The following is an 18242-nucleotide window of genomic DNA, read 5'->3' as shown; positions in this document are numbered from 1 at the left end:
TATGTTCAGCTCAAGGTGGATTTAAAAATATCAGGTGGTGTACTCTAGTGCATTTTGACAATTCGTCACTTGACGTAAGGTCCCCAGGATTCAAACTTTGTTTACATTAATTAAATTTGTTCATATAATTTATCTACCCCATTTTTTCGAATAAATATTCTTTAAAAATATATTTTGGACTTTGTGAGTTCTTATTTAACATTGAAACATACACTAAAGTGTGTTATTTTGTGTTATTCTGTGAATTTATTCTAGAATTCTTTGTGTTTTCGACATTTTTGATGATAAAAATTAAGAAATCATTATTTTTTTCAATCTTTACCTTAATTCCTCATTATCTACGAGCCGCATGGACAATTTACTTGAGATTAGAACTCATGCTAGCATGATTTTAAATTTCGTGCATAAACAAATCATCAAATCTTTTGTTAATATATTACGTTTTTTCGATAAAATCAATAGACACACTAAAATGCACATAATAACAAAGAAATCTGTTATATTTGCTAAGCTTTGTGTGCGGAAACCAATGGTCAACGGTTCTAAAATGACGTAAAGTCCCTCAACTATGGCGACCCCCCAAAGGCCCTAATCCACCACCTGATATTTTTAATCCACCTTGGTTTGTTCGTGACGGATGTCGTGTTCGATTGCTGCTAGAGCGCCGCCTAAAGCTGGCCCTACACGCTGCATTCATGTATGCGACTACAAATGACAGCTACACATTTTCTTTTGTTCTATTTGTCAAATGTAGCTACACGATGTAGCTATCGTATGGGAGCTTTTCAATCCGTGTATGTTCAGCTCAAGGTGGATTTAAAAATATCAGATGGTGTACTCTAGTGCATTTTGACAATTCGTCACTTGACGTAAGGTCCCCAGGATTCAAACTTTGTTTACATTAATTAAATTTGTTCATATAATTTATCTACCCCATTTTTCGAATAAATATTCTTTAAAAATATATTTTGGACTTTGTGAGTTCTTATTTAACATTGAAACATACATTAAAGTGTGTTATTTTGTGTTATTCTGTGAATTTATTCTAGAATTCTTTGTGTTTTCGACATTTTTGATGATAAAAATTAAGAAATCATTATTTTTTTTCAATTTTTACCTTAATTCCTCATTATCTACGAGCCGCATGGACAATTTACTTGAGATTAGAACTCATGCTAGCATGATTTTAAATTTCGTGCATAAACAAATCATCAAATCTTTTGTTAATATATTACGTTTTTTCGATAAAATCAATAGACACACTAAAATGCACATAATAACAAAGAAATCTGTTATATTTGCTAAGCTTTGTGTGCGGAAACCAATGGCCTATTGATTTTATCGAAAAACGTAATATATTAACAAAAGATTTGATGATTTGTTTATGCACGAAATTTAAAATCATGCTAGCATGAGTTCTAATCTCAAGTAAATTGTCCATGCGGCTCGTAGATAATGAGGAATTAAGGTAAAATTGAAAAAAATAATGATTTCTTAATTTTTATCATCAAAAATGTCGAAAACACAAAGAATTCTAGAATGAATTCACAGAATAACACAAAATAACACACTTTAATGTATGTTTCAATGTTAAATAAGCACTCACACAGTTCAAAATATATTTTAAAGAATATTTATTCGAAAAATGGGGTAGATAAATTATATGAACAAATTTAATTAATGTAAACAAAGTTTGAATCCCAAGTGACGAATTGTCAAATGCACTAGAGTACACCACCTGATATTTTTAAATCCACCTTGAGCTGAACATACACGGATTGAAAAGCTCCCAAACGATAGCTACATCGTGTAGCTACATTTGACAAATAGAACAAAAGAAAATGTGTAGCTGTCATTTGTAGTCGCATACATGAATGCAGCGTGTAGGGGCAGCTTTAGGCGGCGCTCTAGCAGCAATCGAACACGACATCCGTCACGAACAAACCAAGGTGGATTAAAAATATCAGGTAGTGGATTAGGGCCTTTGGGGGTCGCCATAGTTGAGGGACTTTACGTCATTTTAGAACCGTTGACCATTGGTTTCCGCACACAAAGCTTAGCAAATATAACAGATTTCTTTGTTATTATGTGCATTTTAGTGTGTCTATTGATTTTATCGAAAAACGTAATATATTAACAAAAGATTTGATGATTTGTTTATGCACGAAATTTAAAATCATGCTAGCATGAGTTCTAATCTCAAGTAAATTGTCCATGCGGCTCGTAGATAATGAGGAATTAAGGTAAAATTGAAAAAAAATAATGATTTCTTAATTTTTATCATCAAAAATGTCGAAAACACAAAGAATTCTAGAATAAATTCACAGAATAACACAAAATAACACACTTTAGTGTATGTTTCAATGTTAAATAAGCACTCACAAAGTCCAAAATATATTTTTAAAGAATATTTATTCGAAAAATGGGGTAGATAAATTATATGAACAAATTTAATTAATGTAAACAAAGTTTGAATCCTGGGGACCTTACGTCAAGTGACGAATTGTCAAAATGCAGTACACCACCTGATATTTTTAAATCCACCTTGAGCTGAACATACACGGATTGAAAAGCTCCCATACGATAGCTACATCGTGTAGCTACATTTGACAAATAGAACAAAAGAAAATGTGTAGCTGTCATTTGTAGTCGCATACATGAATGCAGCGTGTAGGGGCAGCTTTAGGCGGCGCTCTAGCAGCAATCGAACACGACATCCGACACGAACAAACCAAGGTGGATTAAAAATATCAGGTGGTGGATTAGGGCCTTTGGGGGTCGCCATAGTTGAGGGACTTTACGTCATTTTAGAACCGTTGACCATTGGTTTCCGCACACAAAGCTTAGCAAATATAACAGATTTCTTTGTTATTATGTGCATTTTAGTGTGTCTATTGATTTTATCGAAAAAAACGTAATATATTAACAAAAGATTTGATGATTTGTTTATGCACGAAATTTAAAATCATGCTAGCATGAGTTCTAATCTCAAGTAAATTGTCCATGCGGCTCGTAGATAATGAGGAATTAAGGTAAAAATTGAAAAAAAACAATGATTTCTTAATTTTTATCATCAAAAATGTCGAAAACACAAAGAATTCTAGAATAAATTCACAGAATAACACAAAATAACACACTTTAATGTATGTTTCAATGTTAAATAAGCACTCACAAAGTCCAAAATATATTTTTAAAGAATATTTATTCGAAAAAATGGAGTAGATAAATTATATGAACAAATTTAATTAATGTAAACAAAGTTTGAATCCTGGGGACCTTACGTCAAGTGACGAATTGTCAAAATGCACTAGAGTACACCACCTGATATTTTTAAATCCACCTTGAGCTGAACATACACGGATTGAAAAGCTCCCAAACGATAGCTACATCGTGTAGCTACATTTGACAAATAGAACAAAAGAAAATGTGTAGCTGTCATTTGTAGTCGCATACATGAATGCAGCGTGTAGGGCCAGCTTTAGGCGGCGCTCTAGCAGCAATCGAACACGACATCCGTCACGAACAAACCAAGGTGGATTAAAAATATCAGGTGGTGGATTAGGGCCTTTGGGGGTCGCCATAGTTGAGGGACTTTACGTCATTTTAGAACCGTTGACCATTGGTTTCCGCACACAAAGCTTAGCAAATATAACAGATTTCTTTGTTATTATGTGTATTTTTGTGTGTCTATTGATTTTATCGAAAAAACGTAATATATTAACAAAAGATTTGATGATTTGTTTATGCACGAAATTTAAAATCATGCTAGCATGAGTTCTAATCTCAAGTAAATTGTCCATGCGGCTCGTAGATAATGAGGAATTAAGGTAAAAATTGAAAAAAATAATGATTTCTTAATTTTTATCATCAAAAATGTCGAAAACACAAAGAATTCTAGAATAAATTCACAGAATAACACAAAATAACACACTTTAATGTATGTTTCAATGTTAAATAAGCACTCACAAAGTCCAAAATATATTTTTAAAGAATATTTATTCGAAAAAATGGAGTAGATAAATTATATGAACAAATTTAATTAATGTAAACAAAGTTTGAATCCTGGGGACCTTACGTCAAGTGACGAATTGTCAAAATGCACTAGAGTACACCACCTGATATTTTTAAATCCACCTTGAGCTGAACATACACGGATTGAAAAGCTCCCAAACGATAGCTACATCGTGTAGCTACATTTGACAAATAGAACAAAAGAAAATGTGTAGCTGTCATTTGTAGTCGCATACATGAATGCAGCGTGTAGGGCCAGCTTTAGGCGGCGCTCTAGCAGCAATCGAACACGACATCCGTCACGAACAAACCAAGGTGGATTAAAAATATCAGGTGGTGGATTAGGGCCTTTGGGGGGTCGCCATAGTTGAGGGACTTTACGTCATTTTAGAACCGTTGACCATTGGTTTCCGCACACAAAGCTTAGCAAATATAACAGATTTCTTTGTTATTATGTGCATTTTAGTGTGTCTATTGATTTTATCGAAAAAACGTAATATATTAACAAAAGATTTGATGATTTGTTTATGCACGAAATTTAAAATCATGCTAGCATGAGTTCTAATCTCAAGTAAATTGTCCATGCGGCTCGTAGATAATGAGGAATTAAGGTAAAAATTGAAAAAAATAATGATTTCTTAATTTTTATCATCAAAAATGTCGAAAAAACAAAGAATTCTAGAATAAATTCACAGAATAACACAAAATAACACACTTTAATGTATGTTTCAATGTTAAATAGCACTCACAAAGTCCAAAATATATTTTTAAAGAATATTTATTCGAAAAAATGGGGTAGATAAATTATATGAACAAATTTAATTAATGTAAACAAAGTTTGAATCCTGGGGACCTTACGTCAAGTGACGAATTGTCAAAATGCACTAGAGTACACCACCTGATATTTTTAAATCCACCTTGAGCAAGGACCGTAAAGATATCAGGTCTAGTTATAAGCCCGTTTTGACAGCTAGGTGGAAGAAGAATCGACGAAGAAAACTGACAGTTAGTTTTCCGCTTTTGGCGAACGCTTCAAGTTCTCGAAGGAAAATTTCCATTTTAAATCACGGACTGTGTTTTAATAAACTAAAATATTCACCCAAATTGATCTCCACCAAATATTGACCATGCAAAACGTAAACAATCCATCAATACATATACAAGCGGAAAACCATCTGTCAAAATCGGAGCCCAGGGGGAGGATCACCAAAAGCGCTATAACTACACCTCATTATACATTCCACCTTGACCTTGAGCTGAACATACACGGATTGAAAAGCTCCCAAACGATAGCTACATCGTGTAGCTACATTTGACAAATAGAACAAAAGAAAATGTGTAGCTGTCATTTGTAGTCGCATACATGAATGCAGCGTGTAGGGCCAGCTTTAGGCGGCGCTCTAGCAGCAATCGAACACGACATCCGTCACGAACAAACCAAGGTGGATTAAAAATATCAGGTGGTGGATTAGGGCCTTTGGGGGTCGCCATAGTTGAGGGACTTTACGTCATTTTAGAACCGTTGACCATTGGTTTCCGCACACAAAGCTTAGCAAATATAACAGATTTCTTTGTTATTATGTGTATTTTTGTGTGTCTATTGATTTTATCGAAAAAACGTAATATATTAACAAAAGATTTGATGATTTGTTTATGCACGAAATTTAAAATCATGCTAGCATGAGTTCTAATCTCAAGTAAATTGTCCATGCGGCTCGTAGATAATGAGGAATTAAGGTAAAAATTGAAAAGAATAATGATTTCTTAATTTTTATCATCAAAAATGTCGAAAACACAAAGAATTCTAGAATAAATTCACAGAATAACACAAAATAACACACTTTAGTGTATGTTTCAATGTTAAATAAGCACTCACAAAGTCCAAAATATATTTTTAAAGAATATTTATTCGAAAAAATGGGGTAGATAAATTATATGAACAAATTTAATTAATGTAAACAAAGTTTGAATCCTGGGGACCTTACGTCAAGTGACGAATTGTCACAATGCATTGAAACATACATTAAAGTGTGTTATTTTGTGTTATTCTGTGAATTTATCTTAGAATTCTTTGTGTTTTCGACATTTTTGATGATAAAAATTAAGAATTCATTATTTTTTTCAATTTTTACCTTAATTCCTCATTATCTACGAGCCGCATGGACAATTTACTTGAGATTAGAACTCATGCTAGCATGATTTTAAATTTCGTGCATAAACAAATCATCAAATCTTTGTTAATATATTACGTTTTTCGATAAAATCAATAGACACACAAAAATACACATAATAACAAAGAAATCTGTTTTATTTGCTAAGCTTTGTGTGCGGAAACCAATGGTCAACGGTTCTAAAATGACGTAAAGTCCCTCAACTATGGCGACCCCCAAAGGCCCTAATCCACCACCTGATATTTTTAATCCACCTTGGAGGTGCACTGTCAGCCACAAACAAACAAACAAGACAAACATGTCAAATCCCATACATTTTTCATGTTCGATGTCGTGTTCGATTGGTGCTTTAGCGCCGGGTAAGCGGTGGCCACATGAAGCAACGATATAGCACACAAACAAAAGGAGAAAATAAACAATCAAAATTCACATGAAAGAGATCAAACAAATACGGAATACGGAGCAAAACAGCCTATTTATGAAAAAATAAATTATTTTTTTCTGTCTGTGAATTCTCCCCACTGTCAAACAGTGTGGCCAGATTATTTTGGCGGTTTTGGTAGGCGCATCAAAATTTCATCGGTAGTTTTCGGTAGATTAAAACTCGAAACTTAACTGAGTTAAAAGAAGTGAAAGCGAAAGAAGTGTTCAACGGGGGGGTGGGGGGGGGTTTGGTTGCGCTAATGCGCAAAATGAAAGTTCCATCTCACGAGAATATGCATCCTTTATCTAGGAGATGGATTAGATTTGGTTCAGCGGTCACACAAATGAAGTTCTTTTTGAAGTGTCGCTCTGAAAATTTTACTAGGAATTCTAAGCCAAAGAAGGACTAGATGCTAATTTTTTTTTCCCCAGTTCTTTTTCTCGGGGCTCCACGCGACCGCTTAGGACCGCAGCAGTTTGATTAATTTGATTGTTTTGATTGTTTGGTTGAGTGTTATAGTTCAATGATAAAAAAATGAGATTTTTTCCTTCAAACTCTACACTTTCCCTAGACATCGGTATTTATGGTCACTTTGCCCACATGTTAACCGTCCAAATAGACATAGAGCGGCAACGTCGCGCGCGACGAAAAAATAGCTCAAAATTTCACTCGGTGTAGATCAAAGTAGCTCATTTGACTCAGTCAACCAACTTGTTTTTTTATTTGAAAACAGACAAAAATAGGTTAAAATGTGTTCAAATCTATTTTTTGCGTTTGGCATTAATCTGTCTTTTGAAAAAACTAGATAATTCGATTATTTAGGATGAAGCAAATTGTCGCGCGCGACGAGTAGCTCTGTTTGCAAAATTGAGCTACTTTTTTTCGCGCGCGAAGTCGTCGCGCGCAACGTTGTCACTGTATGTCTATTTGGACGGTAAGGCGGCCACCGTCGTAAAACCGTCGCAAAACGTCAAAACCGACGTCACAAGTACTTAAAAACGACGTCGCCAGCGAGGGAAAATCGCAACGATTTGGAGGCGCTTGCGACGGTCTTTTTTGACGTTTTGCCACGGTTTTTGACCTTTCGAGCGAGCTTTTGCCCTGCGGGCCAGAGTGGCCAGACTATGTTTTCAGATTTCGGCAGGAGCACTGTTGAGACTGCACTGACGCGACAATTTAAATTTGATCAATTATTTTAACGATAATTTTTTTAAAACTTTAACCACTGACAGCGAGATTCAATTTCATATTTAAATGATTTTCTTTGACGAGCAATTCTCGTAATCCACACAACTGACATTGTTTCGTCGCGAATAATTTTCGGATAAAGTTTCCTTTTCTTTCTTTGGTTTTTGCTGCTAATAATTACCGAAGCCGTTGTAAGAAATTGCTGGTGATGAAGAGAGGGAAAAAGCCTTTTCGCTCTCTATTTATTAATTGAAGATCGATAGAGATGTGTACATGAACGGGCACGGATGTGATCCGATCCGCAGTTCAAATCTGCACGATTCGCGTAGCTGCTCGAACATCCTCCCCACCTTGACGAATGTCAACAAAAAGTTGTTTCCTACATTACACGGGGTTTTCGCTATCAGTGCTGAGCGGTAAAACGCATATTTTCGTGATCGGTCGCGTAATTATTCCCTTAGCTGTCTTGAGCGTAACGACGCGTACTATCTTGTCTTCACCGGGATGGATTTCAACAATACGCGCGAGAGGCCAACGAGTGGTGGGTAACGATTCGTCCATGAGGATCACTAACCTGCCGGGAAGTATGTTGCTGTTGTTGCTGCCACCACTTGCATAACTTTTTTGCATTTCTTGTAGATACTCAGTGGCCCAATGCTTCCAAAAACGCTGAACCAAAAGCTGCCACTTCTGAAGATCATCTAGCGTGCAGGATTTCAGCTGGGTGTAGTCCGGTTCAGGCACGGCGAACATCGATGTGCCAATAAGGAAGTGTGCCGGTGTGAGTGCAGCTAGCTCGTTGGGATCGTCGGACAAAGGCAACAGCGGACGGGAATTCATCGCTGCCTCGATTTGGTGGAGCACAGTGCAGTAGCCTTCGTACGACAGCCGAGTATTGCCCAGGTGACGATAGAGGTGTCGCTTCGCTGTCTTTACTGCGGCTTCCCATAATCCGCCGAAGTGTGGAGCCTTTGGTGGGTTGAAATGCCAAGTGATTCCCCGGTCAGCGCATCTGGTAGCCACGGTGTTGCGGTGTTGTTCGTCGTTGAACAGCTCAAAAAGCTCCTTCAGTTCACGTTCTGCGCCTTCGAAGTTTTTCCCATTATCAGAATGGATGTGGGCTGGCAATCCGCGTCGTGATGTGAATCGGCGTAGCGCTGCTAAGAATCCCGCCGTTGTGAGGTCTCCTACGAGTTCCAAATGCACAGCTTTCGTAGCGAAACACACGAAAACGCACAGATAGCTCTTAGTAGCTGCTGCCTTCCGGTGCGCTGGCTTCAAATAGAATGGACCGGCGTAGTCCACTCCGGTTACAGAAAACGGTCGGCTCGGTGTGATGCGGGATGGTGGAAGCTGGCCAACCGGCTGCCGTGCGAGTGCGGGATCTTGCCGAACACAGCGGAAGCAGTTCCTTGCAATGCTTTTTACCAAGCGACGTCCGTCCAGTGGCCAATACAGCTCTCTAATGCGGGATAGCAATAGCCTTCCACTAGCATGTTTCATCTCTTCATGATAATCTTCCGCAAGTAGACGAGTGAATTTGTGGTTCTTCGGTAGAACAGCTGGATGCTTGGACTGATACGGTAGTTGCGACAAGTTCAATCGTCCTCCCACCCGTATTACTTCTTCTGTATCCAGGAATGGGGTAAGTTTTCGTAAAGGTGATTGTTTCATCAATGCTTCTCCCTTTTTTAGCTGCTTGATTTCCGCGGAAAATGCATCTTGCTGGGCTAGTCTGCAAAGCACAGTTTTGCAGCATCCACGTACTTGGGCGTGATCGTCTTGGATGCGTTGGTGTGCGGTATCGGTCGCTGGGATCGCGCCTTCTGCTTGGTGTTGCGCACAAACCGTATGCAGTATGCAATGATGCGTACCATTCTGGTGAAGGATGAAGAAATGCCAAACCATGGATGAGTTGGTGTACAAACTAAAGCGGCACTCACCTGGCGTGTTTCTAGGTCCGCCTCATCGCTTGGTTCTGGATCTGAGCTGGGCCAATGGGACGAAGGTTGCACAAGCCAATCTGGACCGCTATTCCAAAGCTGATTCTGCGTGAAGTGTGCTGCCGACATGCCTCGGGAAACCAAGTCAGCAGGATTGGATGTGCCAGGAACGTGCCTCCATTGCCTTGGATGAGAGTAGTGTTGCACCTCAGCTACTCGATTTGCCACGAACGTCTTCCAGGAGTTGGGAGGTGACGCAATCCATTTTAGCGTCACTGTTGAGTCGGACCAGAAAAACGATTCGGCGCACACGATCTGCATTGCCTCCTTGACGCGATGATGCAGATGGGCGCCCAGGACAGCTGCGCTTAGTTCAAGCCTCGGCAACGTGACGCGCTTCAGTGGTGCCACTCGAGACTTCGAAGCTAATAGGCTGATGCGGACTTCTCCCGCCGCGTTTTCACAACGAGCGTAGACACATGCTCCGTAGGCGGCCTCCGAAGCATCGGTAAATGTGTGGAATTCTACTGTTGCATCTGGTAAGAGAGCGTAACGGTTAGTCCTGTACTCGGATAACATTTTCCAGTCGCTCTGAATTGCCTTCCATTTTTTACAGATGTGATTAGGAACAGGTTCATCCCAGCCGGATTTGAGTAGCCATAGCTCCTGCATCAGCATCTTAGCACGCACGATCACCGGTGCTATCAATCCGAGCGGATCGTACATTTTGGCAATGCTCGACAAAATAGATCGCTTGGTCGACGTGGCTTCATCAGCCTCAGTGTTGGATTCAAAACACAGCTCATCCGATTCAGGCTTCCACGAGATGCCGAGTGCTTTGACCGTCTCGTTGGGTATAAAATGCAGTGATGAGTGTGTGCCGATATACTCGGTGCTTAAGCCGGAGAGTACGCTCAGATTGTTTGAGGACCACTTGCGCAACTCAAACCCACCTTTGGCAAGTAGCGCTGATAACTCCTTACGCAGCTGAACAGCTTCGCGAACGTTATTGGCACCACCAATGAAGTCGTCCACGTAAAAGTTTCGTTTCAGGGCTGCAGGTGCAAGCGCATACTCAGTCCCTTCATCATCTGCTAGTTGGATAAGTGTGCGTGTAGCCAGAAACGAGCAAGGTGCTAGTCCGTATGTAACGGTGTTGAGCTCATATACTTGGATCGGAGCTTGCGGCGAAAATCGAAAGAATATGCGCACCAATCGACGATCATCAGAATGCAGCAATATTTGTCGGTACATTTTAGCTATATCTCCCACAAGTGCTATTTGGTAGGTGCGGAATCGCAACACAATATCAAGCAGCTCGTCCTGCACGATTGGACCAACACATAGAATGTCATTCAAGGAATAACCGGTGCTTGTTTTTGCAGATCCGTCGAACACGACCCTTACTTTCGTGGTGGTACTGGAGGCTTTAAATACGGGATGGTGCGGTAGGTAGTACGCCCGTTCATCCCCACTATCTTTGTTCATGAGCGACATGTGCCCCAGCTCCAAATACTCCTTCATGAAGGCATGATAGTCTTCCTTGAGCTGTGGGTTGCGTTCTAGCCTCCTCTCCAGCAGCTCGAAGCGTCTCAAAGCGGTAGTTTTAGACAGGCCAAGCTTTTCCGTGAAGTCGGTCTGTTTGGGCAATCGTACAATATAGCGACCCGACTCGTCGCGCTGAGTGGTTTCTTTATACAATGTTTCGCATCGCCGCTCATCAGGTGAGTACGAATCATTGACGCTTAACTCTTCCAGCTTCCAAAAGCGTTCGAGAGACTCCTCCAGGGATGCCATGCAGACGATTGTGGACGCGGCGGTGCAATCGGTCGGAGATGCAGGATTCTGAGGAGAGGTGGGACCAATCATGACCCACCCAAACACGCTGTTCAGCATAGTTGGAAGGTTCGGAGCAAGCTCATGCGATTTTACGCTCGTAAAGAAGGAAGCGTAATGACGGGCACCAAGGATGAGATCAATCGGGGCTGATTTATCGAACTGCGGGTCAGCCAAAACAAATTCCGAAGGAATGTTCCAGCCGCGAGTGGAAACATCATGCGTCGGCAGATCAGCGATCACCCTGTCTACTACCAGAAAATCGACATCCAAGTCAAAATGTTCAACACGTGAAGCAATTTGAGCTCGAACCGACCTCCTCACCGTTCTGGTGGATAGTCCTGCTCCTTTGAGGGTTATGTTAACCGTGCTACCTTTCAAAGCCAACCTCTGAGCAAGGCGATTGCTCATCAAATTGGGCTGTGATGCGCTGTCTAAGAGTGCACGCACAGGATGCAGGATGCCGTGTGCATCGGTTACATTTAGAAGTGCAGTTTGTAATAATATTTGTGAAGGTGATTGTTTTATTGCAGCTGCGTAGCTGCGTTGTATGCTAGCCGTGTGATCATCAGTGGCGTGTGTTGTGTGTGAAGGTTCATCTTGCGCAGCTAGCATTGGAAATGTAGTGGAAGATGTGCTGGGAGTGCTTTCAGTGTGAATCATTGTGTGATGCGCCAAGTTGCAATGACGACACTTGTACTGTGACGAGCAATCGCGGGCACGGTGATTGTCTCGCAGACAATTCAAACACAAGCGGGCATCAAGTACCTTACGGTACCGCTGGGCAGGATTCATGGCATTAAATCGCTGGCATTTTGTGATGGTGTGCGGCATATTGCACAACGGGCATTTATTAACATCGCGGTCAGTGGTAGCAAAACTAGCAGTGCGCGGAAAAATGGTGCGTCTTGGTGGTATCGGTGTTTCTATAGGTGATGGTTCGGGTTTGTTTACTAATAGCGTCTCGAGTACGCGCATACGGCGGTGTAAAAAGGCAATCAACGAATCGTAGCTCGGATTGTCATTGGTCGAAGCAAATTCTTCCCAATCGCGTAATGTGTTAGAGGGCAATTTTGTGCAAAGTAAATGCTCTAATATGCTGCTCCAGCCGTCAGTTTTCTCTCCCAAGTGATTTAGGGTTTTTTTGTGACGCTCGAACTCGTCCACTAACTGGTGCAGGGTTGTCGCACTTTCCCTCTTCGCTGGTGTGATGCCGAACATCGCTTGCAAGTGGCGTTTTTTCAGCAGATATTCATTCGAATATCGCTCAGCGAGTGTTTTCCAAGCTAATTCATAGCTGGAGGCGCTTATTGTAATGGCCTCGATCACTTGCGCTGCTTCACCTTTTAGGGCTGCGCGTAGATAATGGAATTTTTGTATTGGCGGCAAATCAACATTATCGTGAATCAAACACTCAAAGGTATCCCTAAAGGTCAGCCATTGCATATAATCGCCGTCAAACTCCGGCAGAGCGATGGTGGGCAGTTTTATGCCTTGTAGCGGGTTCCTACCGGCTCCTTGCTGCGACACTTCGCTGCGCGGAATTTCTCTATATTTCGCTTTCAATGCCGATTGAACGCGAATCAAGCGCCGTTCAAAATCCTCCCTAAGGGCGGCATTGTGTGCCATCTCTTCAGCAGTGGTTGCACTGTCCTCCAGCTGCTGTTGAAGGTTCTCCAAATCCTTGCATATTTGGTCAAATTTGGCCATACGAGTTTCCACCTCGATAGAATCCCTATCGGGCTGGTAGTTTTGAAGAAACTCTTCGTAACGGGCCAAAATGGCAATCAAAATCGTTCGTCTCGACGACAAAATAAGCGGTTGAGCTGGCATCTTACTAAAACTGCGATTATCGTGTACGCGAGTGTAGTGTAAAGTGCAGTGTAACGGTCGGGCAGTGAAAGGCAAAGGTGTTTAGCACTTTATCGAAAAAATTGCGAATATTCAGGCTATCGGCACAATCCTGGTCACGGCACCAATGTTTCGTCGCGAATAATTTTCGGATAAAGTTTCCTTTTCTTTCTTTGGTTTTTGCTGCTAATAATTACCGAAGCCGTTGTAAGAAATTGCTGGTGATGAAGAGAGGGAAAAAGCCTTTTCGCTCTCTATTTATTAATTGAAGATCGATAGAGATGTGTACATGAACGGGCACGGATGTGATCCGATCCGCAGTTCAAATCTGCACGATTCGCGTAGCTGCTCGAACAGACATTTTCTACTTATTATGAACATTAAATTTTAACGGATACAATTTTGAATACCAAACGCATGTTACATTTTTCAAGTGCCAGGTTTCAAACGTGCATCAGCGCGATGAGTAACAAATGAGCATAGCATAGCAAAAGACTGAAAAATCAAATTTCTGTGATTTCGGTAGGATAAATGGAAAATCGGTAGTTTTAGGGCGGTCATCTGTGAATCGGTAGGCATATAAAAAATCGGTAGGAATACAGATATATCGGTTCAGATATTCTGGTCACTCTGCTGTCAAAAGCAAATTGGAATGTCTAGTTTTGGCCGCGTGTCCTTCACCAAGGTGGATTAAAAATATCAGGTGGTGGATTAGGGCCTTTGGGGGGTCGCCATAGTTGAGGGACTTGACGTCATTTTAGAACCGTTGACCATTGGTTTCCGCACACAAAGCTTAGCAAATATAACAGATTTCTTTGTTATTATGTGTATTTTTGTGTGTCTATTGATTTTATCGAAAAAACGTAATATATTAACAAAAGATTTGATGATTTGTGTATGCACGAAATTTAAAATCATGCTAGCATGAGTTCTAATCTCAAGTAAATTGTCCATGCGGCTCGTAGATAATGAGGAATTAAGGTAAAAATTGAAAAAAATAATGATTTCTTAATTTTTATCATCAAAAATGTCGAAAACACAAAGAATTCTAGAATAAATTCACAGAATAACACAAAATAACACACTTTAGTGTATGTTTCAATGTTAAATAAGCACTCACAAAGTCCAAAATATGTTTTTAAAGAATATTTATTCGAAAAAATGGAGTAGATAAATTATATGAACAAATTTAATTAATGTAAACAAAGTTTGAATCCTGGGGACCTTACGTCAAGTGACGAATTGTCAAAATGCACTAGAGTACACCACCTGATATTTTTAAATCCACCTTGAGCTGAACATACACGGATTGAAAAGCTCCCAAACGATAGCTACATCGTGTAGCTACATTTGACAAATAGAACAAAAGAAAATGTGTAGCTGTCATTTGTAGTCGCATACATGAATGCAGCGTGTAGGGCCAGCTTTAGGCGGCGCTCTAGCAGCAATCGAACACGACATCCGTCACGAACAAACCAAGGTGGATTAAAAATATCAGGTGGTGGATTAGGGCCTTTGGGGGGTCGCCATAGTTGAGGGACTTTACGTCATTTTAGAACCGTTGACCATTGGTTTCCGCACACAAAGCTTAGCAAATATAACAGATTTCTTTGTTATTATGTGTATTTTTGTGTGTCTATTGATTTTATCGAAAAAACGTAATATATTAACAAAAGATTTGATGATTTGTTTATGCACGAAATTTAAAATCATGCTAGCATGAGTTCTAATCTCAAGTAAATTGTCCATGCGGCTCGTAGATAATGAGGAATTAATGTAAAAATTGAAAAAAATAATGATTTCTTAATTTTTTACCATCAAAAATGTCGAAAACACAAAGAATTCTAGAATAAATTCACAGAATAACACAAAATAACACACTTTAGTGTATGTTTCAATGTTAAATAAGCACTCACAAAGTCTAAAATATATTTTTAAAGAATATTTATTCGAAAAAATGGGGTAGATAAATTATATGAACAAATTTAATTAATGTAAACAAATTTTGAATCCTGGGGACCTTACGTCAAGTGACGAATTGTCAAAATGCACTAGAGTACACCACCTGATATTTTTAAATCCACCTTGAGCTGAACATACACGGATTGAGAAGCTCCCAAACGATAGCTACATCGTGTAGCTACATTTGACAAATAGAACAAAAGAAAATGTGTAGCTGTCATTTGTAGTCGCATACATGAATGCAGCGTGTAGGGCCAGCTTTAGGCGGCGCTCTAGCAGCAATCGAACACGACATCCGACACGAACAAACCAAGGTGGATTAAAAATATCAGGTGGTGGATTAGGGCCTCTGGGGGGTCGCCATAGTTGAGGGACTTTACGTCATTTTAGAACCGTTGACCATTGGTTTCCGCACACAAAGCTTAGCAAATATAACAGATTTCTTTGTTATTATGTGCATTTTAGTGTGTCTATTGATTTTATCGAAAAAACGTAATATATTAACAAAAGATTTGATGATTTGTTTATGCACGAAATTTAAAATCATGCTAGCATGAGTTCTAATCTCAAGTAAATTGTCCATGCGGCTCGTAGATAATGAGGAATTAATGTAAAAATTGAAAAAAATAATGATTTCTTATTTTTTACCATCAAAAATGTCGAAAACACAAAGAATTCTAGAATAAATTCACAGAATAACACAAAATAACACACTTTAGTGTATGTTTCAATGTTAAATAAGCACTCACAAAGTCCAAAATATGTTTTTAAAGAATATTTATTCGAAAAAATGGAGTAGATAAATTATATGAACAAATTTAATTAATGTAAACAAAGTTTGAATCCTGGGGACCTTACGTCAAGTGACGAATTGTCAAAATGCACTAGAGTACACCACCTGATATTTTTAAATCCACCTTGAGCTGAACATACACGGATTGAAAAGCTCCCAAACGATAGCTACATCGTGTAGCTACATTTGACAAATAGAACAAAAGAAAATGTGTAGCTGTCATTTGTAGTCGCATACATGAATGCAGCGTGTAGGGCAAAGTGGGTAGAAAGGAGGTGTCGTCATGTAGAACAATTGGGCATCGAGGCTTTAGAAAAAAGCACAAAACCAGGATCGACGGCAGTTGTCAAATGGGACGAATGTTGCTGGTATTTGGATAGGATAAATGTATTGTTTTCGTTTAATTAACATTTTTTTAGCAATAAAAAATTGTATTTTGCATCCACACTCCATAAATCGACATTTTACACGTTATAATGCAGCTGCTGCCTGTAAACAAAAATCGACGGCTGTTGTCAAACTGAATCTCAAAATGGCAACATGCCAAACGCTAAGAAGACACCTCCTCTATATTCCACCTTGGTGTAGGGCCAGCTTTAGGCGGCGCTCTAGCAGCAATCGAACACGACATCCGTCACGAACAAACCAAGGTGGATTAAAAATATCAGGTGGTGGATTAGGGCCTTTGGGGGTCGCCATAGTTGAGGGACTTTACGTCATTTTAGAACCGTTTACTATTGGTTTCCGCACACAAAGCTTAGCAAATATAACAGATTTCTTTGTTATTATGTGCATTTTAGTGTGTCTATTGATTTTATCGAAAAAACGTAATATATTAACAAAAGATTTGATGATTTGTGTATGCACGAAATTTAAAATCATGCTAGCATGAGTTCTAATCTCAAGTAAATTGTCCATGCGGCTCGTAGATAATGAGGAATTAAGGTAAAAATTGAAAAAAAACAATGATTTCTTAATTTTTATCATCAAAAATGTCGAAAACACAAAGAATTCTAGAATAAATTCACAGAATAACACAAAATAACACACTTTAATGTATGTTTCAATGTTAAATAAGAACTCACAAAGTCCAAAATATATTTTTAAAGAATATTTATTCGAAAAAATGGGGTAGATAAATTATATGAACAAATTTAATTAATGTAAACAAAGTTTGAATCCTGGGGACCTTACGTCAAGTGACGAATTGTCAAAATGCCACCACCTGATATTTTTAAATCCACCTTGGAACAAACCCATATAATCATATGGAGGTGCACTGTCAGACACAAACAAACAAGAAAAACGTCGAGTCGAACATGTCAGTTGATTCTGTCTGTGATGTTCGATACCCACCTGTGCTGATGTCGATACCCACCAAGGTACTCGGCTGTCAAACGCTTCACAGCTACAGTAGATAGAATTCAATTCGGGACATTTTTAAGTTTGTTTACGTAGTTTGTCTCTTTTTCTTCTTAAAATTGCGTGCAAAATATTTAAAATAGCTATCAATAATTATTGTTAAACTTTTCAATCAATTATAACATCAAATATAAAGGATTGAAACGTATTAAACTATTGTGTGTACATAATCCATGTGTATGCACTGTATGTGTTATGGCATGGACGTTTGTTTACATTTTTCAATATTAAATTTGAATGATTTCTATGTTATTATAGATGTGAATAACTAGTAAATTATGAGTTGAATCTTCCCCCTGTAGGTGGATATTAATTTAAACTATGAAAATGCTTTATTTTCGAGACGAAAAGAAAGGCGTATTGCAGTGCATCATGACAGGTCTATAAGACATCGAACAGCTGACAGAGCACCTATCGAACAGAGTCGTGTTTGTTTGTCTCGTTCGATTGGTCCCAGTGCGCCGCCTTAGGCTGCGCTCTGGCACCACTCGAACACGACAACCGACTCGAACAAACCCATATAATCATATGGAGGTGCACCAAGGTGGATTTAAAAATATCAGGTGGTGGACTCTAGTGCAATTTGACAATTCGTCACTTGACGTAAGGTCCCCAGGATTCAAACTTTGTTTACATAATTA

General features: G+C 39.3%; 1 protein-coding gene across 1 annotated transcript; it reads right to left on the bottom strand.

Moving 5' to 3' along the window:
- Positions 1–8178: 8178 nt before the first annotated feature.
- LOC120908259 lies at positions 8179–13406 on the bottom strand. The gene is made up of 3 exons (XM_040319179.1): positions 13085–13406; positions 9738–11824; positions 8179–9672 (listed from the first exon to the last, which is right to left on the bottom strand). Exons 1-3 carry the CDS (start codon positions 13404–13406, stop codon positions 8179–8181), a joined length of 3903 nt encoding a protein of 1300 aa, XP_040175113.1.
- Positions 13407–18242: the final 4836 nt, after the last annotated feature.

The sequence above is a fragment of the Anopheles arabiensis genome, unplaced genomic scaffold (genome assembly GCF_016920715.1).
Source record: "Anopheles arabiensis isolate DONGOLA unplaced genomic scaffold, AaraD3 Autosomal_pericentromeric_contig0003, whole genome shotgun sequence".
Lineage (NCBI taxonomy): Eukaryota > Metazoa > Arthropoda > Insecta > Diptera > Culicidae > Anopheles > Anopheles arabiensis.
This window is presented reverse-complemented; position numbering and strand designations above follow the sequence as displayed.

Bases quoted from the DNA above. Each gene is read 5' to 3' on its own strand.
- LOC120908259 (XM_040319179.1), bottom strand. From the start codon at position 13,406: ATGCCAGCTCAACCGCTTATTTTGTCGTCGAGACGAACGATTTTGATT. The intron at 11,825-13,084 runs GTAGGAACCCGC...ATTTTCTGGTAG, and splicing joins AGTGTCGCAGCAAGGAGCCG to TAGACAGGGTGATCGCTGAT. The intron at 9,673-9,737 runs GTGAGTGCCGCT...ATCCTTCACCAG, and splicing joins CGGACCTAGAAACACGCCAG to AATGGTACGCATCATTGCAT.